Genomic DNA, 24,218 nt, shown 5'->3' with positions numbered 1-24,218 from the left:
TAAATATATATTTAAATGTATTTGTAATTTTAACTTTGCAGATTTTAACTCCGTAGGGAAATTGTGAGCATTTTTGCAATTTGCGCTGTTATCTGTAATTTATTTTTATACCTTCCTAAATCTTTATATATTTTCAATAAGTTTGGTTTTCGATTTTCCATCGTGTGGCTTTTTGCATTTGTAGTGTGAGTGTGGGTGAATGTGTAGAGTAAGTGGCCTGTATGTTTGAATTTTGATGCTGGTGTGCGACCATTGCCGCAGCGCTTGATTAGATTTTGCCACTCACTTTCAGCCCCTAAAAATCCCCACACCACCCACTAGTCTCCCCCACGTTTTTCAATGTGTGCGTACAACCGCAGCCGCAATAACAGCAACAACAACAACAAGAGCAACAACAATATTGGCGAAAACAACAACGCGAGTTCAGCATGGAGAGTTACATTATTTTTGCGAAAATTTGTTAAATATGCCAAACACGCAGCGATGCATGCAAAGTGGCAAAAGCAGCCAGGTGAGGAGTGCTTAGGTGTGCATGCGAAAAGGGGTGGGGGCTAACGGGGGCGTGGAGGGGGAATGGCGGGTGGTAAGTGGGCAGTTGTGAGGGGAGGCGGTGGGTGGAAGTGGGGTGGTTCTATCCAAGCAAGGCAAGTCCAACCAGCCGTGGCATTGCGTACGCGTTTGCTCATATTTGTGACATAAATAAGCTAAGCCAAGTGTGCGGGAAGCCGAGGGGTTGCAGTGGAGTGGGCGGAAGGGAGGGAAGGGGGAGGGGGAAGGTAGTTGGGTCTACATGGGTGGGTAACTGGGGATAGGTTGGTTTGACTGAAGAATGCACGGTCACTCACACACACCCGCACACACACGTACACAGTCGGCTGGAATGGCGGCAAATATGACCCGTTTTTATGAGCGTTGCGCGGTTGCCATTTTTAAATAAATTGATATTTCGGGGCTGATGAACCTCAAGAAAGAATTGCAACCAAAAAAATGAGGTCATATTCGTGTAGTATAGTATTTAACAAACCAAGAAATATCATAAGGTTTAAAGTCTCCTAAATATGTATATATAAATAAATTTAAATCTCTTGCAAAATTAAAAAAGCCTTTGAAGCTTCGTAAAGACATCTTTTGTTTTAAAAGAGAATTTATGTAACCACATACAATACTGTCTTCTTAAAACTATGTTTTAAGAGTCTTAAATACAACGCATTTTATTTTTGCACGTTTTGGGAACCTATTTTATTATAACTGTTCATTTACCTTAGTATGTAGTAACGTGTTTATAATAAAAAAAAATAATTTAAATTTTCTCTGGCTTGAATATGCTAACTAAAAGGTATTCCTTCAGTCGTTCTTAACCAAATATTTTCCATAACCCACTCATTACATGCAGAATCCAAAGAAAAAGGGGCGCGAGTTGAGAGTGAGAGAGAAGCGTTCAGAACGTCGATGTCATGGCTCGTTCGCCCAGCATTTGGTTTTGGTTTTGAGCTCGGGGTCCAGGTTCCAGGCTCCCGTCCTTAGTTCTCTAGTCCAGGTTTTGGGTTTGGGGTTTTGGGGCTGGAGGTTCGAGTGGTCGCTCGGTTGAGTTGCATGCAAAAATGGCCAGCGCAGCGGGAGCGAGGAAAAATAAAGTCCTGGCTGAATGTGTGTTGGGATGTAGGTTGCAGAAGTGGCCCGCACTTTAGCCTCCACCACCGCCCCTCCTTTTCTGCTTTATGTTTTCAAATTAAAGTCGAAAGCGTGGCAACACTTAATGTGCGCCACTAGAAGCAGATTAGTTGCATTACCCCGAAGCCGGCTCACTGACTCGTCCATTTTCCCCGTTCTCCTCCTTTTCCTCCTTTTGGCCTGGCCAAGGGGAGAAAACTACGTCGAGAAAGCCTGGTCCGCCGTATTAATAATTTAAAACTAAAGCAATTTCTCTGGCAGGACTTAAGGTGAAGTTTTCGCGCTGCCTTGGTGGGGCAAGTTAAGTTTAAATTGAATGCCGCTTAAGAGTTGTGAGGTTTAATATCTAGAACAAAAAGGAAGTTAGGGAAAAAGCTGTGTTTAAAAATTATCGGATAAGGATGAAAAAATATAAATGGAGATTAATTTTAGCAACATTATTGGGGAATGTAAAAAGGGAATACTGTTTTCCCAAAACCCAACCAAAGTTCACATCAATAATATACAAACTTAGTCTACCTTTAGGTTTAAAGAAGATACTTTTACAAAATTCATAAAAATTCGTAATATATTCTGGTTTTTGCCTTCTTAAATTTAACTCCCCCATGGCAACAGGAAACGCTTTCAATTTGCGCCTGATCGAAACTAATGAGGTCACCGCCACGCCAAGTTTGTTTACTTTTTCGGGAGGAGGGGCTTAAATTATGGAATTGGTTGGCGGGCGGAGAAGAGTTTAGCACGGGGTATTGGCATTCAGCCACCGCAACCGCTCAGCATCGAATTCGATGAATTTTAAAATTCTTTCCCATTGGGTAAGCTGGTCGGTGCTGACTGCGCGCAATTTCTGCTAGGATTATGATAATATAGCTCAAGTGCAGTTAGTCGATGTCGCTGCTGCAGTTGCACTTGCAGTTTGCGATAATCATAATAATAATAATGGGGCAAGTGCTTCGCCTCCTCCTCTGCTGCTGCTCCATCATTATTGTGGGTGTATATGTAGTTTTTTTGCATTCGATAGCGCCTGGGGAAGATGATAATAACGATGATGATGATGCAGCATCAGCACTCGGAATGGCAATTGAATTGGTTGGATGAGTTGGGGGAGGCGATAGAGAGGCGACACGAGGATGCTCCATCGAGTGGAAGGTTGGAGCCGCCGCATTGCAGCACGATGATGCCTCGAAATGTGGCAAGTGGCAGACCGAAATGGGGGAGAACCGAGGCATTAGAATCCACAGCCATTAAGCTGAATTTCAACACTTCTTGCGGTTACTCCCGACTATAAAAACCATCATGATAATAAGTTTCGAATAATCATTTTAAATATCCGCCATCAGCGCCGCCGAAGTCAATGACCAGAATGGCTACTAAAAATCAATTTCCACCCCATAAGCAGCTTAATTATAATTTTAATTGATTTCCAAAAACAGATTTCCAAATGGGCGGTGGCGTCGGTGGGTAGCTGAAAATTCTGCTGTGGCAAATTGCGGACCATAAAACAAACTGCATTGGCTAAAATTTCCCGTTTATTGGAGCGATAAAATAATAATTTATAACAAAGCAGTTTTATAGGATTTTTCGGTTGATGTTGCCAAAAATTTATGCCAGCACATTTAAAATTAGTAAACGCTAATTGGGTCGTTGTCGGGTGAAAATAGTTAACCTGAAAGAGAAGTTAAATAAATAACAACTAAATGTTTTATATTTTAGTTTGGTTCACTAACCAATTAAAGCTTAATAGCTTTTAGTAGCTACCATTTTTTTAAACCAAAATTGTTATTTATATATATTAGGTAATTTTTTTATACGAACTTCCGTTCAATTTTACATGTATTTTTTATTATTTCGTACCATATATAATTGCCTGAATTTCTCAAAAATTGAAATAAATTTCGTTGAAATGAATTATTTTTGGCTGGTCATACAAATTTAATCCGCTACCAATAATGGGCAGCGCTTTAAATGCATTTAAGCCAATTGGTTTGCAATTCGGTTTAGTTAAAAGATAGAATGCCCAGCCAACCGAGTCTATCGGCCCGCACAAATAACCACATCACTTCACACCACCCCCGTCCCGCCCTTCTGGAAAAACATTCTCAGCCAATTGCACATTCGATAACAATTAATTTGTGCAGTGCGCATTTTGCGTGTTTGTGCAAATAAATTAGTTGCCCATTTGCCTCCACCTCCTCGGCTTGGTCACTTGGAGCTGGAGCCCTTTTCCCCATGGAGAGTGCAAATATTTGGCGAAATGTTAAATGCCTGCCAATTAGTTATCGAGTCCATGCCAGTTTTGCAGGGGGCGAGAGTTTTAATTTATGTAAAATTAATTGAGCATTTCCAAATGCAGGAATTAACTAAGCCTGGCTGAGCACGCAGACCCGCCAATAAGGGAGCGGACTCGTTTTGGCCCGGACCAGCTCAAACCTGGCCCTAACCCACTTGAGTGTGGCCCCTTTCAATGCCAAAACACAGGGCTCTCAGCCAAGGCGACGATGCTGTTTTGCTGGCTATCGAGTTTCACTTGGCGATGTGGTCGGTCGAGGCTTCCGCGAGCGTTTCACGCAGCGATTAACTTACCAAGGCCAAGGTTTCCGTTTGGCTCGGTTTGATTTATCTTCATTTAGGAGACATTTTTTTGTGCGAAAATATTTGCACAGCTAGAATATTCTTTAAAACAAGAATAGAGTTTAGATTTGGAATATTAAATAGTATTCCTTTTTAGGTTGTTAATACTTTCTACAAACTTTGTATTTAATTTTGTATAAATAATTTAGATTTTTAGAATTTTAATTAATGAATTGTGTATTAATTTGTATCTCAAAACTGGTATGTACTGCATTACATTAGAAAACACTATATAATCCATTAAAAAAGTTGGAAATGCATAAAAGGTTGATTATATATTTTTTATTGGTTTAGTCAGATAAGCCAAATATTAATAATATTATGTTTTAGACAATTATCGACACTGAACTTTATTCTTTTAGCTCACAAATTACATGTTTTGATTCCTTACAATCAAAAGTCGCCATTACACCATTTTGAAAGCTAACACAATCCTCACTTCCTGTTATATCTTTGGGTTCGTTGGGACCCCAATTCAAATAGGTGGCTGGTTTGCCGGTGGTCTCGGATACGAACACCCCCTCTTGCTTCTGATCGCTGATGCCGAGCCAGTAACTCTCGTTATCGAGGCTTCCTTTCAGTGCAATCATCTCTTGTGCAGATTGTATCGTCGCCAGGATACCGCCACGAAGAAAGCAAAATCGTTGCGCCAATGACCATTTAAAATATATATTTTTCAGGATTAGAAAATTCCTCGATCCGATTTCTTTCCACACCAGGGTTTCGGGGTCCTCTTTTGCGATTATTATTATCCACAACAGGGTATTCAACTCATTACTCACAGCTGCCTGCTCTTTTTCGATTCTGGAAAGTCGCGACAAAGCATTATGAAGACCTTCAGTTTGATTTACTAAATTCCGCTGAAGTTTTGTCATGTGTTCGAAAACGGGCCGCAAAGCTGCTTGAGTGTAAGCCCCGCACTGAGTTGGGGCATCAGTTAAATGGCAAACTGAACACGTATCCTGCGTTTTTTCCTGCGACCGAACTTCTCCATTTATATTTAAGGCAACAAAAATATACAAGAAATAAACTGCGGAGCTTGGCATTTTGGAACTATTTTGCTCGAATGCTTTCAGCGAACTAATTTTGAATTCTTCACAGTCTTGCGAAAAGCTATGTATGTAGTTCCGTTGATAGGAACAGTACTATCACTATACCCATTATTTGAAGAGTGAAAGGGTATGGATGAATATCTGTGTCTTGGAAAACTATTGCAGATCGAATATAGGGATTAAACATGCTGATACTAGTGATAAATACATAGAGAAAGAAAATCGCGAAATTCTGTGGCACCCACATTTTGATAGCACCACAGATAAGAATTTTCAAAAATGTACCAGCCCAATGGTGATTTCAGCCCTGCTGTCTGCAGGGATCTCTGAAACTTTGGCATACAACTTTTATTTACATTTTTTTATTTCGTTAACGGATATCTGATAGTCGAGGCCCCTAACTATAGCGTTCCCACTATGAGAAGCAAACTTCTCCAAGTTTTTATCAAAATTGAACTTTTTCATTTTAGAAAGAATTTTTTGTTGATAATGACATTTCTATACTCATATTATTAATTTTTTTAAATTTTTTTTTCTTCCGTTCCTCTGGTTTTTAAAAGTGGAGATTATATTTGGAATTTAGAGCGCGGTTTTTCATATCAACTCGATTTAATAAAACAAATTTTTGATTTTTTGTCATTTTAATGCTCGTTGTTTTGAACAACTTTGCACGAATGCTTTCTGTGAACTAATTCTTCACTTCTTTGCGGACAATTATATATGGTAGTTCCGTTGATAACAACAATATCACTATACCCATTATTTGGAAAGAAAAAGGGTATGGTGTATTTCAGTAAAAGTAGATAACAGTCAAAAGGAAGCAAAGTAAATACATATATTTCTTACCAAAACCCTCAGATGATTTGATAAAGCGATAGTGGTTTGAATTTGTATGTCACAAAATTCTGTGGCGTCCACAGAAAATTGAATGACATTTTGTTTCTACATATAAATACACAATAACCCGATTTTTAAAAACCATCAGCCTAGTTTTTTTATATAAAAATCCATGTCTTGGAAAACTATGTAATTAAAAGATGAATATGCAGCAAAAGAAATTAAGGGAACCGTGAAAGGACTTTTTAAAAATTTTCCAGCCTCATGGACTTGCTGTTTTTATAGACGCAGAGATTAAACTTAGGCATAAAACTTTTATTCAAATCGTTCATTTGAGTAACGGATATCTGTACATCTAGTTAGTTATTAAAAACCAAGTTTAGTTACATTGCTATGCTCTTTGTTTTAAATATTTTATATTTTTGTATTTACGTTGCAAGAAAATGCTACTCCTTGTTTGTTTTATCCAATCCATTGAATTTCAATCAGACGAAAAATCAAATTTCGCCTATTCTGAAAATAGAATAAGTAGAACTAAATTTTATGGTTTACCAATTTAATACTCAACTGCGTAGCCTTCGATTTCCTAATCTCATCAATTTAATTACAAATCTGATGAAATGCATTCATTTGTCTTGCAGAACGTAAACTTTTTGTGGGCATGCTAAACAAGAAGCTAAACGAGAACGACGTTCGTAAACTTTTTGAGGTCCACGGAGCCATTGAGGAGTGCACCGTCCTTCGGGATCAGAACGGTCAGAGCAAAGGTTGTGCCTTCGTCACATTCGCCACCAAACACGCCGCCATCTCGGCCATCAAAGTGGTGAGTATTGAGTATACTTTACCAATTAGATTTATGTTAAACGCTTACTATCTTTTGCCAAAGACCCTCAGCCAAAACAAGATTATGGAGGGCTGCACATCGCCGCTGGTCGTCAAGTTCGCCGACACGCAGAAGGAGAAGGAGCAGAAGAAGATCCAGCAGATCCAGGCCAACCTGTGGAACCTGGCCAGCAACATCAACATCCCGCTCGGCCAGACGGCCACCAGCGTGACCACGCCCATTCTGCCCAACCCGCCGCAGCAGCCCTCGCCCGTCCTCGGCGCCGATGCCATCACCCCGGCCTCCATTCAGCTGCTGCAGCAGCTGCAGGCGGTTGGGCTGCAACAGCAGTTGCTCCAAGGTGAGAACAGGGTGCAGAAATACACTCCTGATCAGCAGCAATCAAGCCAAGAAATTACTGTTATTTTATAAATTTGCGTCTTATTTATTTAATTCACAAAACTGCGTTTATCCGAATTCTAAAGAACACAAAATGTTCTAATTAGAAGGGACAACAATCGAGGCATTGATTATGATTTTATTGCAATGCTTCTTAAGATGCTAGAGTGAAAAAAAGGTTTTCAAACAAGAAAAAAACTAACAATAATTATTTTTATTAAAACAATAAAACAATTAGACCTAAAATTATAAAGTAACTTGATTGTCATGAGATATTAATGGAACCTTAAGTAACGATGTATCGAAATAATAATTGCAATTAGTTTGCAATTGAATCCTATCCAAATTCTTGACTGATTTAAACTGGCGATACGCAGATAACGCGTAGTTACAAAAGTTCGAGCCACAGTGGATCGACCTGATGTGCAACCGAAAACATTTGACCAAACGCTTTCCATCCGAAATTAATTTAAGTTTCCCCCAATTGCAGCCCTCACAGGACTGGGAGCCCAGCAGAGCAGCTCGGCGACGGACACGAGCGCCGTGGCGGCCGCCGGACTCCTGACCCCGATGACCGTCCAGAATTTGGCGGCCATCGCCGCCATGACGCAGCCGAGTCTTTCCAATGCCGCCGCCGCAGCAGCCGCTGCCACATCGCCGGGAAGCGCCCAACTGACCAACACGGCCGCATTGCTCTGTAAGTTGCTCCTTTCCTTTTTTTTTGGTAACAATTTAAGCAGCTCGGAAAGTGGAGAGTGGTGAGGGAGGAGAGGGGAGGAGGAGGTTCCACTTTAAGCAGCTTCATGGTTAATAATTCATCAGGGCGTGCCACATCCCGTAATCCGGCCAGCGTTATCCTCCGGACCATCAGTTGCCCAAGCTAATTATCTAATTTTTTCTAATTTCCGTATTGAAGTTTTCCTCGTGCGTCACTGAGTTTTCCGTCCTCTTCTCGTCAGCCTGTTGCTGGCTTTTCCTTTTCGCTCTCGTTTCTTAGTGTTTTCTTTATCGATTTCTAATTATCTTGCGGACACTCTAATGTGTCGGTTGTTTTCCTGGTTATTGCCTTTAATGTGTGTCAAATGGTTATAAGATAATGACGAAAATAAACTGGGATGGCATATGATTGAGAAAGAAATCATTTGTTTCTATAGTTAAGAATCAAATTTTCTAAAGTTAAGACACAAATCTTATTTTTAGGATATCAAGAAATATATTGAATTAATAAATTGAATTGGATTGTATAAATAACTAGATTCAGTTTCAGTTCCTAATCATTGCTAACTAAATTGGATTGATACCCCATCTGAGAACATAACTCAAATAACCCAATCGATAAATTCATTAATATTCATTCGCTCGCCTAATTTATTTCCGTCAATAATGAGGTAAACTTTCCACTCGAAAACGTCCAGGAAAATTGCTTTTCTATTTCTGTTTTCACCTCCAACAAAGGTGTCATCATCTGACATTCAAAGTGGCCAATTAGCTTAATTTAGTAAACTCATGCTTATCCTTTCTAACGTCTTCTGTTTTTCCGACTTATATAAGAAAGCAAATTACGTTCACGGCCTTGTCAATCTTCATTGGAGAGAAAATTCGACGAAAATTGAATTAAAATAGACGAATAAGAATTTCCTCTCCAAGAGGAATAAGCGGATTGACGTAATCGGCGGACTTGTCTAATTAGCTTTGAAGATTGCCCTTTGCCCTTTACTAACAAATATAAATTCTATGTTCTCTTCTTATAAATTGCTTACCCAATCTAATAAAAATATGTGGATTGAACAAAGGTCTTTTGGGCAAAAAGGCCGCTGCCAAAAAATCAGGTAAGAATTCTCTTGAATGTTTAAACTTCAAGGTTTTCTTTTTTTGTTAATTTTGCTTTGCCAAGTTACTTATTGGAATTTCTTCATTCTTAAATTCTTATTTTTATGATAAAAAAAATAATTTACATTTTTTTCAATTATCATAAAATGTTCTTATTAACAATATAATACTTTCTATTCTCCACTTTAAAATTGCTATCGTATTATAAAATGTGGATAAAATGTAGCCAAAAAATCAGGTGAGAATTCTTTTTAATTAGTTCACTGGCTTTTATTTTATCCCTATTCTGTTGACCATGTATTGAATTGCTTTTTTTCACAAATTGTGATCCTTTAATTTTGAATTTGAAGCGCTTCAAACTTTTCCTCACCTGCTGACTGATGCTGCTTTCATTTTCATTTCGTCATAAAAATGTGTGTGTTTTTAAGTTTGATAGTTAAAGTCAACGAAGCATTCGACGTAACGTTCACGTGCACCGTAACGCGCTTGTTTAACGTCTCCTGCTTTACGTCACCAGTCTGCAGAGAGTTGATGTCCTTATCGTGGGGAAAGGGGGAAACGAAGGGAGGCTGACTTTATCCACAAAGGAGGAGAGACCCTACAACATACAAAATTACAAGTTACACTCTCTTGTGAAATTAACAACACGGAACTTATTGCACCGAAAGCCTCTCGAGAAGAAGGGGAACGGAGTTACGAGGTATTGGGGCCTGGGAAATGGGAAATGGGGAAGGAGGGAACGGGAAGTGGGAAATTGGGGATAAAGGACGAGCCAGAATGCGCTGCTCCTTCTTGGCCTCATTGACTTTTTCGCTTTGGGGAAATTGCAATGGTTTCTGCTCAGTTCACGGTTTTCATTTCTCACTTCTCAGCTTCCAATTTGCAGTTGCAGCGGCAATAGGGAATTAAATTATTAAGGTCAGGAATGAAGTGCGGCTGTACATGATTCAAGTTTTTAATTAGCTTATATTTTATCATAATTTAAAAACATCAACGAGACTGTCAATAAAATGCAAGACTTTATAGTTGATGTTCTTTTCTTTAATCATTAACAAGTCTTTTAATAGCTTATGTTCTTTTCCTAAAAAACCAAAGCTTTGACCTCTTCTATTCAAAGGTTTTTAAGTAGTCGTCAAATTTAAGTACCCCAGTACTTTTTTGTTCTTTTTCAATTTCGGTGCTGTTGATCTTTTCTACTTTATATAGTTACAAAAAAGCGTAAAGTTCTAAAAAAAATTATGGCCTGTCATTTTATCAAATAAAAGCCGCAAGAAAGTTCCACTTAGGGCAAAGGCAGAAGCCAAATTAAGCACAAACAAAAACTGCTCGAGAAAAAAAAACAATAGTTGAGTTTTCGGTCCAAGAACGAAGGAAATGTCGTTGGCAATCTGTGGGCATCGCTGGTCGCATTTTCCGCCTTTTCCACACTTACTTCTTAAATATTTTCTTAGCAAGTTCATTCCGAGAGGATCTTAGTGAGAAGTAGGCGAACAAAAAACACGGCCAAATAAGACGAGAAATCTGCGGCTGACTTAACCAGAAAAATGCCAAAAATTAAGCGGATTTCCAGCCATTCCCCTCTTCGTCGTCGCCGGCGCTTTTCCTCCTTTGGCCTGAGCTTATCTTGTGGGGATTTTCGTGAGTTTTGGCCCTTGTGCACTTGTGCGTGCTCATCGTGTGCCACTTGAACGATTTCCGGGCACTTCATTTAATGAAATATTAAAAATTCTTTGCCCCGGGAGCGGATGGAGTCCGGCGATTCGGACTCGAAGAAGCTGTTCTCTTTCTCCGTCTCCGGCATCCTTCCCCTTCGAGTTGAAAAAGAAATTCAGTTCAAAGTGCAGCTGACAGCGAAGATGCGCCTATCTGTGTGTCCTTTCTCCCCTTTAATACTCAGTACTTAAAAGGTATATATATTTTGTGGAGTTTGTCACCGGAAAACCAAACCAATTGTACTCTTTGGTTGGTTTAAAAATGTCTACTAAAAATAATATATAAACAGATACATTTTTTATTTCTTGTTTTTTTAAAGCCTGGTCTGTTGAAGAGTTAAAACAACAAGTAGAGAAAATCTTGATGTTGAAACCCTTATATCCTTACCTTTTCCCCATTTTTCCCCTTTTCCAATACATGGAAAAAAACAACTTTCCGTTTGCCTGCTTTTTTCATTTCTGGTCGGATACATAAACTAAACTACAAAATCGCTTTCCAAGTTGCCACGAGTAACAAAGTTTTTGCAGTGACGGCTGTTGTTATTGTTACTTTCGGCTTTTGCCAGCCACAAATAAAATGGACAAACAAATTGAGCTCTCGACTTTGGTCTCCCTTTGTTTGCTGTTCGCACACCCCTCGAATATTGTTTATGGAGAGTGTACCGAAATCGGCACTGGAATGAAAAAACTAATTGTTTTGGGGTTAGGGAGAACAACGCGAGAGATACAAATTGGGGAAGATAACAATGGCAGGATGGAAATTATAGAGGGTTTTTGTTCGCAGATTGCAGTTTCGGGGAGATGAAAACGAGGCTAAATTGGAAAATAGGGCAGGCATTACCATATTGAGGGGAAGTCTGGGTATGTATGGGATTATAATTGCGATTTAAAAGTTACTTCCGAGGATTATTTAGTCAGTTTTGAATCCTAATGCTAGGGTGAATTTTGAAGAATTTTACACTAAAATAGATACTATCTTAATTTATTTATTCATTCTATTTTTAGCTAATAAAAAATCCAAACTTTGTTTGAAGTTCTGGAGGCTTATTAATAAAATAAAATGTATAAAAAGACTTTCAGTTGTCCTCCTTATCAATCGCTTGATTTTCTGCAAGCACTTCTCACTAAAGCCCAAGAGCATCCAATTCAAAAAGTTTTTCGAAGCTTACCCTTTGACCTCTCTTCCGAGTTGAGTAGCTGGAAAGGAACAGAAAAAAACAAAAGCAGTGCCAAGCCAACAGCAACAACCGAAAATCTTAATCAAAGTTTGGTTCAAGTGCAGTAAACTATGTAGTTTATTCTACCAACCCCAGACCCTTCAAACTGATTTAGGGTTTCAACACGTTTTGAACTCCTTCCTCGTTGTTTGGCAATTCCTTTCATGGAGTCCTCTCTTTCTCAGCCAGTTCTCCATTACGTTTGTTTATACACTTTTTCGCTTTTTGCACTTCAAAATCAAGAGCAACAATAACAATAACAGTGGTAGCGAAAAGTCTTCTGCCTGCAAGTGGCAAATAAGATGAAGGAGGAGGAACTGCAAACTGGAAATTGTAAAATTTTGTACTTGAACTCGACGAACAAATTTCCAACTGTAAACTAAAAACTTGCAAATACAAAACAGACAACATCCGGGCCAGAAAATAGTTTTAGGCAATGTTCTCCACTTCTTATTCCTTTCTTTCGGATGTTTCTTCAATTTGGCACTGTTTGTTGTTTTTTCAGCCGGCCAGGCCACTCATGTGGATTATTATTGGCCAACTTAGTTAGCCAGCTCCTTGATGAGTACTGCATCGGGTCCTCCTGCATTCAACTTCTTACTTTGACTGACTTTTCTTGCCTTTCTGTAAGAAACTTTGAACAACAATTAAAACAATTTCGAGGCAAATATGTGCAAAACTTTTCGCTTACACGCTTCAGCAAATTTGCCATGTTTTACTTCCTTTGTATATTTAAATCAGTAAAGTTGTCTACTTGACTGTAAGTCACGGAAAAAATATATAGCCCAAAGTAATATAGATAATTTCATAAAATTTTACAATAGGTAATCTTTAATAAAAAAAATAATTCGCTATTAGAATTTTAATTATTTGTATTAAATTCAAGTAGTTCAAAGCATTCAAATCTGGATTTAGAATTTGTCGGCGGTTATAGTCGCCACATTGCTTAAAATTTCGCTCACACACACAGAAAGGTTTGCAAAACTCATTAATAACGGCCATCATGGGTGGCACCAAAGGGGGTTTTAAGGCGGCGAAAAGGGTCAATGTGGGAATAGTGGTCGGGGGCGGATTGCAAACCACAAAATTGCATTGCATGACGGCCAATGGCGAAACACGCAAAACAACTAAATAACAAACAACAGGCGTCAAATTACACAAAACCCAAAACCAGAACACAACCAACATCGCGCAGAGACAAATTAATTTCAGATTGGCTATTGCGGATGTCGCGTGTGTGCTTTGTAAAATAATCAAATGTCACCCCGCGTGGCAGGTCACAAAATTCGATGATTAATTACGTCTGACGAAACGAGACCAACTAAATAATAATTATACAGTGAAATCGGAGGTGAAACATTGCGGGGAACTAGTGTTGCGGAATACAGAAGGTGGTTAAATTAAAATACCAAAATCGATCGATAACGAATTCCGATATAAATTAAACAAGACATTTTTTTATAAAATAAAATATATTAATATTTTCAGACAGCCTATCTGTTAAACTATTGAAATCAGAGTGATTGTAATATTTTTCAATATTTATTGAAATATTTTTAATATCTTTTACAAGTTTAAATTATATTTTTATTTTTTTGGGATGACAACCAAGTGTTATTTCTTTATAACCTATTTGGTTTTTAAACACAATGTTGAAGCCCCTCTTATAATTTTCCGAAAAAATTCTAAAATTGCTTTGGTGTAACAATAACTAATACGTATTTCCTCTCTCCCTTCTCTTCCATCCATATAGGGTCGGATCCGAACCCACTGGCATCGGCATATATGTCAACAGCCGCCGGTCTACCGCAATTCGGCAGCGCCAGTGCATTGTCCACTTCGCCGCTGGCCAGCGTTGCCCTGAGTGCCGCAGCTGCCGCCGCAGCGGGAAAGCAGATTGAAGGTGAGTGACCAACTGAAAGAACACTGAGAAAAATATACATATATAGCAGATGGTAATTGATAATTTGGTATTGTAAACATAAACCAATTTATGAAAATATTCGACTTCTTTGTGATCAACAGTTCGTATACGCAATTTACATTGCCAAGTTTGATATGTATCGTTTTTATAGATTTTAAAGCTAAATTTTTTTCTGTCAGAATTTATCCCGTTCTATTGGAATTTTCGTTGGTAATCAGTGTGGTACTGAAAAGGGTAAAAATGGTGGAAAAAGGTTCACGCAAACGTTAGGAATAGAAATGTCTAAATGGCTGACATTTTGATAAATGTAGCAAAATGACCGAATGAATGCTGCTGCGGTTGTGTCCGTCCAATATCAAATACTTTTCTCTGCACTTTATACTCCGCGATATACACTTTAACATAAGTAAGCCCTTAAAATACTCTTGTTAAATGTAGATGAGACTTGAATATCTTAATCTAAAGTGGGATAATATGATAAAAAAAATATTACTTAAAAATGAAGAACCAAAACTTTGCAAACTAATTCCTTAAAAGAAAAGGTAATTTCTTTGCAGTACTATTTATTTTTAAAATTCTATCCCATATATTTTTTGATTCGACTTGTAAGTTAGGCTATGGAATCTTCGAATAGTCTCTCGTTTTTGGAAGACCCCAGTTATATTTGTTTCTGCTGCTGATGCAACATCGCATGCATTAACCCGCTCTTTGCTGTCAGCGTCATTCGCTCGTGATGCGGTTATTTTTGCATCCTTTTTTGCAGTTTTCTGTTCGTTGCCCCTGGATTACTCCCACCCATTTGCCCACTTTTCCCCTCCACCACCTCTACAACCACTTGTCATGGACATTTTGTGGATATCTGTCTAATCTACTTAGTTTTAGTTGCGCCATTGTTCCCGTCCGTTTTATATTGTGCTAGAGGAGAAGAGCCGTATTTTATATGAAAAGTCATCTATCAAATGTTATGCAGTTGGATGAGGGAAAGGATTTGGATGCGCTGGGCATTTTCATAACTTTGAGAGCGGTCTAAGCAGATTTTCGAGTCCCTACAAATCAAAATCCCGAGCATCTTCACCATCTCTCAAGAGCTTCAATCCTCCTTTGCCACGCCCCCCGAATGAATGTGCACACGACGCCCCTGTAATCCGCAACCGAATGTCTTCTGCTGACACAAATCCTTCAATGCCATAAGCCAATGCCTGGGAGAGATGTAGCAAAAATCAATAAGATCAATCATCCTGTACGCTCCACTCACTTCGGCTCCCCGAGTTGCCATCTTTCGCTCGCTAAGGAGAATTTATGAGGAGCGTTTTGGCGGAGCTTAAATTTTTATCAGCTCCCGACACAGTGTAAATATTACACACACTTGACACACAATTCCATTAGTCAGACGTCGATGTCGATATCGGGAAATATGGCAACTGGGCAACTGAGCAACTGAGCGTTTCTTTTTACCACCCACTGTGGATTTGTGTGCCTGGGCGTGTACTTTTGGCACACATAACATTAAAGTTGCAGCAGGCGATGTTCGAAATGTTGGGCAAAAGGCAGCGGGAAATGTTTTGGCACTGCACTTTTTGCTATATTTCCGGTTACATAAGCAAACATCCTTTAGGTGGATGGGGGTTTTGGGGGTGCTTGATCTAATGTGAATGTGCAGAGGGGAAAAATGTGGAAAATATTTTAAATTAACCTTTGCAAACATTTTATGAAACTATAATATATTGGTGATACTTTAGATGGGTTTACTTTGTAGTTAAGTTAACTAAGGTTTACTTAATTATTCACAAGTGTTATTTATTGTTATCATTACATTATTATTTTAATATATGATTTTAAAACTTTGTTTAATAGATATCTTTAACTATTTGGGTTGAACTAAGTAACTTTACTTACAAAAATCCTATCCGCTATTTTTCTCTGCATGTTATGCACCATATAGTGAGATATATTTTTGCAGTTGAGTGAATCGCTCGCCCTTCTCCTTCCCGCCTTCATCTTTATCTCCTGCGACTCCTGCACCTCCGCTCACTTCGTCCTTTTGTGCGACTCCTTGTTTGCTCTGCTGACTCATGACGTCCCCGAAAATTCCCTCCTGACCAACTGCAACAACTGTTATTCAGGGGAAGGAGATGTGGGTGGAGGGGGTCACAGTCCTGGAAGAGGAGCGAGGATTGTGTGGTCCTGTCTGGGGAAGCACAACAAATTGCTCCTGCTAGCCGAAATGCGAAATGTGAGCTGCCATGTTTCGCCTCGCTTGGCTGGATTGTGAAAAACTATCATAGATGACTTGGACTAGCTTAAATGAAAGTCGACCTGTCCAAAAAGGGGTGGGGAAACTGCAAGCCCTATATAATTATTGAATGGGATATGAAAGATTAGAGTGGGGATGTGGTTAATGGGTAATTGACTCTCACTTGGCAGAATAAGTTAAAGGGATTACCCTTCTATAAAACCAACTAAACCAAGGTTAAAGGAGTTTAAACACCAACATTAAACGCCCTAGATCAAGATTTTACTTTTGAAGGATTCTAGACACATTTATTTATATCTATAATTTGAAGAAGAAATTTTATATTTTGTTTTCTGTACATTATGCGGATTTAAATCGTTTTTCTTCGAGAAGTTTAGAAAGAGAATTTATCTGGCTTTCCCCTTCCCTTCCATTTTCGCCCCCTTTTGATTTGAATATCATTGAACTCTTGGCTTGCACGGAAAAAATATGTTTGAGAATATCCTAAAAATGTCAGATTTATGCAATCTGCGTGGGGCAAAAGCGCAGAAAAACTGCAGCAACAATGTCGAGGGCAGATAAATTCTCAGCATGTGAAATTTATCAAATGGCGAAGGCTCCACAACAGAAAGAGGAAGAGGACCATAGTGGGAGTTTAAGCGGAAGATACAGAGGAATGGGAGCAGGAAACAACTTATAAGCATGTAGACAGGACCAGACGACAGGCACAAAATTAAGCAGGAAACAGAGGCAAAAGCGAAATAAAATAAATATAAAAATATGTTGTAAAGCTAACAAAAAAAAAAACATAAGCGGCCCAGCAGAACTACGCTTTAAAGGAGCAAAAGGACGGGAACTCTGGTCGAGAAAGGGACGGAAGGAAGGCAGCAAATATGACAGTGACAGACGATGGGAATCCCCCGTCTTCATCATCGCATGGGTGACCCTAAGGCGGCAGCGGTCGCCTCTTCTTCCGGCTGCATCCGGATTAAAGTCATGTGCATAAGCCGGAAGCTGGAATATAAAATAACCAAATGTTGTGTGTGTGCCAGAAGGAGGAGCAGAGGAGTGAGCCAGTCGAGAAGCTGAGGAGATAGCCAGCGACCTCGCAGATTTGCGACTTTTGCGCCGGGAGGTGGGTGGAATTGAAAAGGGCTTGGCCTGCAAGTGAGTGGTTATAACGACGGGGAAAATAAAATGCACAGCAAGAAGTTGTTATACAAGAACAAATTTAATTCTCAAGCTGATGCTCCTGAACTTGATAATCAAAGCATTAATTTATCAACGTTTTAGTAGACCCTATTATCCAGGCAAACTGTAAACTGTACTTATACAAAAATATTTAAAAGATTCAACAACAACAGCAATCAACCACACATTAAACGACTTATTTATTTAAGTGCTTAAAAACTTTGACAACAACATTTTAAACAACAAGTTCAAAAAAAACTGCAACAAAAAATTGAACATTTTAACTTCATATTACACTGTGCGACAAAAAAATGTTTGAGTTGATTTTTCCTTATTTTTCACTTCTACCAGTCAAAATAAGAATACAAGTTTTTGGATTTGTTAATATCAATAGCCAATCAGCTTCTACGCACACTCAAAGGTCCCAAAAACGCGTGTTTTTGCATATTTCACAGCCTTATAATACCATATTGGGAAAATATTTTTTCACCGTTATAAGCGTTAATGCAAGTTCAATATCTATTAATTAAAATGTATTAAGCAAATATACCGTTAGGCTTTTATAACAATGCTTTAAAATTTTTTTCTCCCAGCTCTATACTCTGGGCGACTTTGTATGGAACTTGTTACGCGAGGATACCTCTGAAAAAGCCAAAAAAATCAGAAAAAAATTTCACTTTTAAAAAAAAATAATAGTTTATTGGAAGTAAAAAAAATAATATTTTGTGTTAAATATTTTCATAATAATAATTTCATAAAATTTATCATAAAAAAAGAAATCCTATCACTTAGAAGGTGGCATAAATATTTTTGTGCATAACTTATGCCCCTTAACCGAAAACAATCAAAAAAGTAACTCAAACAAACATTTCGTTAAATTTTGTCGCACAGTGTTATTCAACAACGTATTCAGAAAGATATTCAGCAGCAAGTAGTTGTTTTCTCCCACTGCATTTTCATGCATAAGTCGCATTAAAATCAATAAAGCAACTCAGATATATGTGCAGGCAGAACTAGAACTGTAGCTTATGTGCCATAGATTCCATTTGGCTTCCTTCCGCCTCGTTGGTGCCCTTGAGAGGAGTAGGAAAATAAAGGAGGACTTTCCCGCCAGCTCACTTGGGTGAGCGCGACAGCCAAGAAAATAGCAAAAAAATGCTTGCCCCTAACTGCGAAAGGAGTGAAGTGCAGTGAGGGGGGAGTGATGTGCATCTGCAGCTAACATCTCCCTTTATGCCCCTCCAAAATGCGAGTGCATCAATGGCGAAAAGGGCAGGCGACATTGCCAAGGCGGATGGCGCATCCTTGCTCGGCGGAAGAGGAAAATGCAATATAGGAAATCGTTTTTCGCACACTGAAAAATTCCAACCGAACCGAATCAAAAAAAATGTTGGGCTAAGAAAAAACAAAACAGGAAGTTTATTTGTATGCGCAGAAGAGCAATAGAGAGGGGAAATCCTTGGGGAATTCCAAGAAGTTACACATTTTTGGTTACCAAAATGTGTGGAAAACATTTTGCAGTTGACAGCTAACTGAATTTATAGAAAGTTGAGTAAAGCCAGACGACTGCGTATGGATTTAGTTTTGAATATAAATTTGGTAAAAAAGAAACTGTTTTGCGGAAAAAAGGGGAATAAAATAACACCGAAAGCACTTATTTAATAAAACATTGTCTTCTATATTAAACTTCTTGAAAAAGAATTTAAATTTAAATCTAACAATTTAATGCTTTAGTAAATGCAAAAAAGAATTTCAATGTTCATCAGATTAAATTGAATTAGAAAATTCCTTAATGTTTCAATAAGAATGAAAATTCTTAAATTATTACCTTTCCAAAAATAAGCAAACCCACCCAACGAATTATTCCCTTGTGAATAATTTCAAGAAAATCTCTGAGCCCATTGAAAATTGTTGCCTTAATTTGTTGCCTTAGGAACACATTGTGCCGGCTTTCTCGCAATCGCCCTTTCATCTAATTATATATCGTGTTGGGGCACACGTGTCGCTTGTTAGTCGCGTAATTCAATAGCTTGAAGCATTTTTAATTGGACTTTTTACTCCCCGTTTTGCTCGCCTGCTGCTGCTGCTCCACTGAGCCTAAATTAATTGATGGGTGTGCAAAATTACAAAGCAACAAGTGCATCACGAGCCCTGAGTCAATTAATATTAAAATCCTGGCAACGTCAAAGGCTTGCCATCCCGAAGAAGGAGGAGAGATGCCTCCGGAGGAGCACGGAGCCCGGCTGTCTTCGCCATTCAATTTGGCTTCATTTTGTAATCGCATCAGCGTCGGGCAATCTGTCAGCAGTCAGTTTACCTTGGGGGCGTACGGATGGGGGCGTGGCCCACTGGGATTGCAGGCCTACGGTGGCCAACTCATACATCAAGGTGATCAATAGCGGTGCTTCTGGCGAACGATGATGATGGAGTAAGAATTATGGTGCTGCTGGCAGTGGATGGGATATAAAGGAATGGGATGCGATGGAGTGCGATGGGATGGTGGCTGATGTCCTGGAACCACTACAAACTTATCCGATTACAGCGAGTGTGAATCTCAGCTTGTCTGTGCGGGGTAACACATCAAAGAGTGCGGCAGTTTGCTTTACTGATGAAAAGAACCGTGAAACGTGATTGTAATTAAAATTAAATCGGAGAGATACCTTCATTCCATTGTTGTAGCATACTTTTTTGGGCAAATCACAAAAGCTTTTCTTTTTATCCAAAAGGAATTACGCATCAGATTACACACAATAATAAATATTTTGTATGGTTTACGAAATGACAAATTATTTATTTATTACAATATATTTTTATGTGACAAATTAGTGGCTACCCTCGTTTTGGTGTTTATTTATTTAATAATTGTGTGAATATTATTTTCATTATTTTAATACATTTAACAACTTTGAATTCGGTTTGTCAGTATCATAAAATGAATTTTTTTTTTTAACCATATGAGTTTTTTCTCCCTCCAAACACCATTGTTCTCCTTGTTTCTTGTTTTTGTTGCTTCAGCCTGATAAAATTGAAAGACCGCAAAATACCAGCTGCCATTCGAAGCGTTTTGCCGTCATTAAAATGCGTCACGAAAGTGAAAACGCGACTGCTGACGCAGCTGTGCCGCCCCCTTTTCCTCCCTCTTTCCACCCTTTTCACCACCCAACCTGCCGTCTCTCTCTATCTGCTCACTCCATCTCTTTTCATCCGAGCTGGCGCTCTGGAATTTGGATGCTGGTGGGTTGTTTTACCGCTGACGACTGCCGACTGCTGACTGCTCATTGCCAGTGACGTTGACAGTAATTTGCACGAAAAGTGCAACCGCAGCACGAGGCGCGAGCCACGTTAATGTGCGTGCGACAGGGACGGGGCGATATGAGCGACAGAGACGGAGCGATGATGATGATAATGCCGGGAATGGCGATGATAATGCCCCCAAAAGATAATGATGACGATGTCAGCAGTCGCAATAGCACGTGCTGCTAGCTAAACAAAGTGTCACACCCACACACGTTCTGTGCAGATTTAACAAAAGCGAAAGAGACAGCGAGAGTCAAGTGCGAAAGAGAGAGAGCATCCAGAGTTGGGCACATCATTTCCGCTTCCGTTTTGGCAATCAGCTGCTGCTGGCACGAATTCCCAGTCCCTAATCTCCGCCACCGGGCTCATATAATTTCAGACTTTGTCCGCTCAACTTTCCGTTTGCATTCTGCGGTTGCAAATTTTCGGGGGAAAACCGAGAGCGTAAACGGTGCAACTAGTTAATTAATTGTTCGCTCCAAGCTGAGGCTAAACGCAGGCAAACAAAGATTAATACTATAATATTCTAAGTAGATATTGATCGAAAATGTTTGTGAGTTAGCTGATCAATTTTGTATAAATTGATAATATATAGAAAATAATAAATTTTTTCAATTCAAGCAATTTAATAAAATTAACAAAATGGGTCTAATAAAAAAATGAATTTTTTATGGCATTTCTTAAAGAAATTAAATTTATAAAATAATTTATATAAAGGTTGTATTATGCTGCTAGTAAATAAGCAATTTATATTGTAATTTGTTATACTTCTTTCCAAGTTTTTTAAAATGTATTTAAAAAATGTTTTGTTGGATAATGTCTTAAATGTTTTATGGTACTAATATTTCTTTTGTTCTCATTTATATTTTTCAGGACCCGAGGGCTGCAACCTGTTCATCTACCATCTGCCGCAGGAGTTCACCGACACGGACCTGGCCTCCACCTTCCTGCCGTTCGGCAACGTGATCTCGGCCAAGGTGTTCATCGACAAGCAGACCAGCCTGTCGAAGTGCTTTGGCTTCGTGTCGTTCGACAATCCGGACTCGGCCCAGGTGGCCATCAAGGCCATGAACGGCTTCCAGGTGGGCACCAAGCGGCTCAAGGTGCAGCTGAAGAAGCCGAAGGACTCGAAGCCCTACTAGAGGACTCCTGCCACCAGCAGCTGGGTTACCCGGACACACCGAGTAGGAGAACACTGAGATTTGTGAAATATGGAGTAGTCAATGAATGAAGAGTTGCCCGTGTAGAGCGCGCGCGTTGCAAGAGTAAACGAAGATGCGAATGCCAACGTTGTACGTATGATGAAAACCAAATACAAAAGCTGAAAAAAGACATGAAATCTGTGCCAAAAGAAACAGAACCACTTACGATTTAGCACGTTATATGTTGAATTAGAAAAAACAAACGAACAAAAAACAAAAAAAACACGAAAAAAAGAAACGAATATTACAACTTATAGACCGTAGTTTAGTTAACTTTCTGTTGAAGTTCCCTTCGAACCTTATCTTTTACGACTTGTTTTCATATTTTTAAACTGTCGTACGAGTTGGTTGAACCATCGCCCTTTTACTAAATATTTTGTACACATTTTCATGACTCACAAACGAACCGAAAAAATAAAAAACCAAAAAAAAAAAAAAAAAAAACAAAGATATGTTCGAGTGTTAGTTTATAAGCTTTTGATATATCTCATTATTTTATACTCACTCTCTGTTTGATTTGTTCATCTCTCATGTTGCAAGTCACAATGAAGTTCTTTATTACAAATATATACCTACACGATATATATTCTAGCTATAGTTACAAGTTATTCGTTTTGTTAAATGGATTATCTCTTTTATATATACCTACACCTATGCCGATACGCATAATTAGTTTTTAGTTATCTGATTTGTTACGCCCCCAAACTAACACATTTTTTATTTGTACTGAAATGAAATGTTTTCGTTAACACACATAATAAGTAATTCTATTATTATTATAACTAGTGGAAAAAGCAAATACACCTACGCTTTCTTGTTAATTATGCGATTTGTAAAAACAATAACTATGCATACAAAAGACTACAAACCAAATGAAATCTACAAAAAAAAGGAAAAATTTGTTATTTATGTTTGAAGTTTCATCAATGGAGTTAATTATATTATTTTTTATTAGTTTTAATCACTTGCTACTTCATCAAAATTTACACAAATCTGGTATTATATTATTTTATATGACTCATTTCGTTGTAAACTTTTTGTTAAAGTTGAAGTTTATTTGGCTTTCTGTCGTCGCACATCTTTGAAGTAGATAGTGCCTTATGTAGCATACTTTGTTTATGTAAAAATCATGCACATATGTAAACACATCATACCACGCATACATATCTAAATAAAGTTTTGTTCTCTGTTTCAATGCACAAAAAAATATTATCAATTTGAGTGTTTAACTTTTATGTATTAGTTCGTATTACAACAAGGTAATGTTATTGTTTTACATCACATTAGCATTTAATTTTTTCAGTGAATTATATTGAAAGTGTGTCTCTATCCGCACTTCCAGTTGAAAACTATTTAGTAATGACTTACAGTTTTTTTGTATTCTTCAGATGATATGTTCACCTTTGCCAGAGTTTTGCGATTTATTTTTGGAAAAGCAAAGTCAAGTGGTAGTCGACGCAAACCGCCAGTTGAAAGGTAATATTAACCAAGTCTCCTTCTTTTGAAAAAGACATTTCTAATTTATTTTTCTTATTTCAGTTGTAAACAAATCGTTTTTAAAAGACGCATAGTTCCCCAAAACTTGTAAATATTATCCGCTTGAGTCTCGAGAATCCTACAAATAAATGCCTATTCCACTGCTGTCGCATACAAATTTCCAAGAACTGTACATTTTAATACCACAAAAGCATATGGGAAGATCTGTAATAAAATGAAAATGCAAACATGTTGTACGATAGCCGAGGAAAGACATTTTATAAGCTTGTAAAGCAAACTAATTTTAGCAAAGTAAATCTATAAAAATAAACTTGATTATTTCTGAGTTCTAGTTTGTGGTCAAATTCAATAACTTGGTTTTGTAGCTGAACAAAAGCATTGACAAATCAGACGGAAGGTTAGCTAAATTGTTTTTGTTTCTGAATTAGGTTTATAAATTGAATATGATTCCTTGTTTGGAGTAGAGTCGTAAGCTGTGTGCGTTTTATACAAACTATCTGGATGTGGCTTTAAATTAAACATTATTTAAACGCAGAAATTGCCATTTAAACCTAAATATAAGCTTAATAAGACGAAAGTGTTCTGTGTGTAATTAAATGTGTAATTAATAATTAGATGCTAAGTGTAATTTTTTAGAGAAACAAAGCAAGGCTGTGTGTTCTGACTAGATATTAAGCGATTCCCACTTTCGGACAAATGAAATAA

At 38.2% G+C, this 24,218-nt stretch overlaps 1 protein-coding gene across 5 annotated transcripts in view; it reads left to right on the top strand.

The window, feature by feature from the left end:
• Positions 1 to 23,838, top strand: part of LOC108094498 (CUGBP Elav-like family member 2) — a 121,353-nt gene extending 97,515 nt beyond the window's left edge. For 3 of the 5 annotated variants that reach the window (XM_017195098.2, XM_017195099.2, XM_043208647.1), the window contains 5 exons: positions 6,830 to 7,011; positions 7,075 to 7,372; positions 7,901 to 8,107; positions 13,923 to 14,072; positions 21,688 to 23,215. In XM_017195098.2, coding sequence (XP_017050587.1) covers positions 6,830 to 7,011; positions 7,075 to 7,372; positions 7,901 to 8,107; positions 13,923 to 14,072; positions 21,688 to 21,956 — 1,106 coding nt within the window. In that variant the 3' untranslated portion in view covers positions 21,957 to 23,215. Of the gene's footprint in view, positions 1 to 6,829; positions 7,012 to 7,074; positions 7,373 to 7,900; positions 8,108 to 13,922; positions 14,073 to 21,687; positions 23,216 to 23,386; positions 23,493 to 23,555 lie in introns of those variants that run through there. The other 2 variants (XR_001771553.2, XR_001771554.2) reach the window with 2 other exon arrangements.
• Positions 23,839 to 24,218: the final 380 nt, after the last annotated feature.

The sequence above is a fragment of the Drosophila ficusphila genome, unplaced genomic scaffold (assembly GCF_018152265.1).
Source record: "Drosophila ficusphila isolate 14025-0441.05 unplaced genomic scaffold, ASM1815226v1 contig_607, whole genome shotgun sequence".
NCBI classification, from domain to species: Eukaryota; Metazoa; Arthropoda; class Insecta; order Diptera; family Drosophilidae; genus Drosophila; species Drosophila ficusphila.
This window is presented reverse-complemented; position numbering and strand designations above follow the sequence as displayed.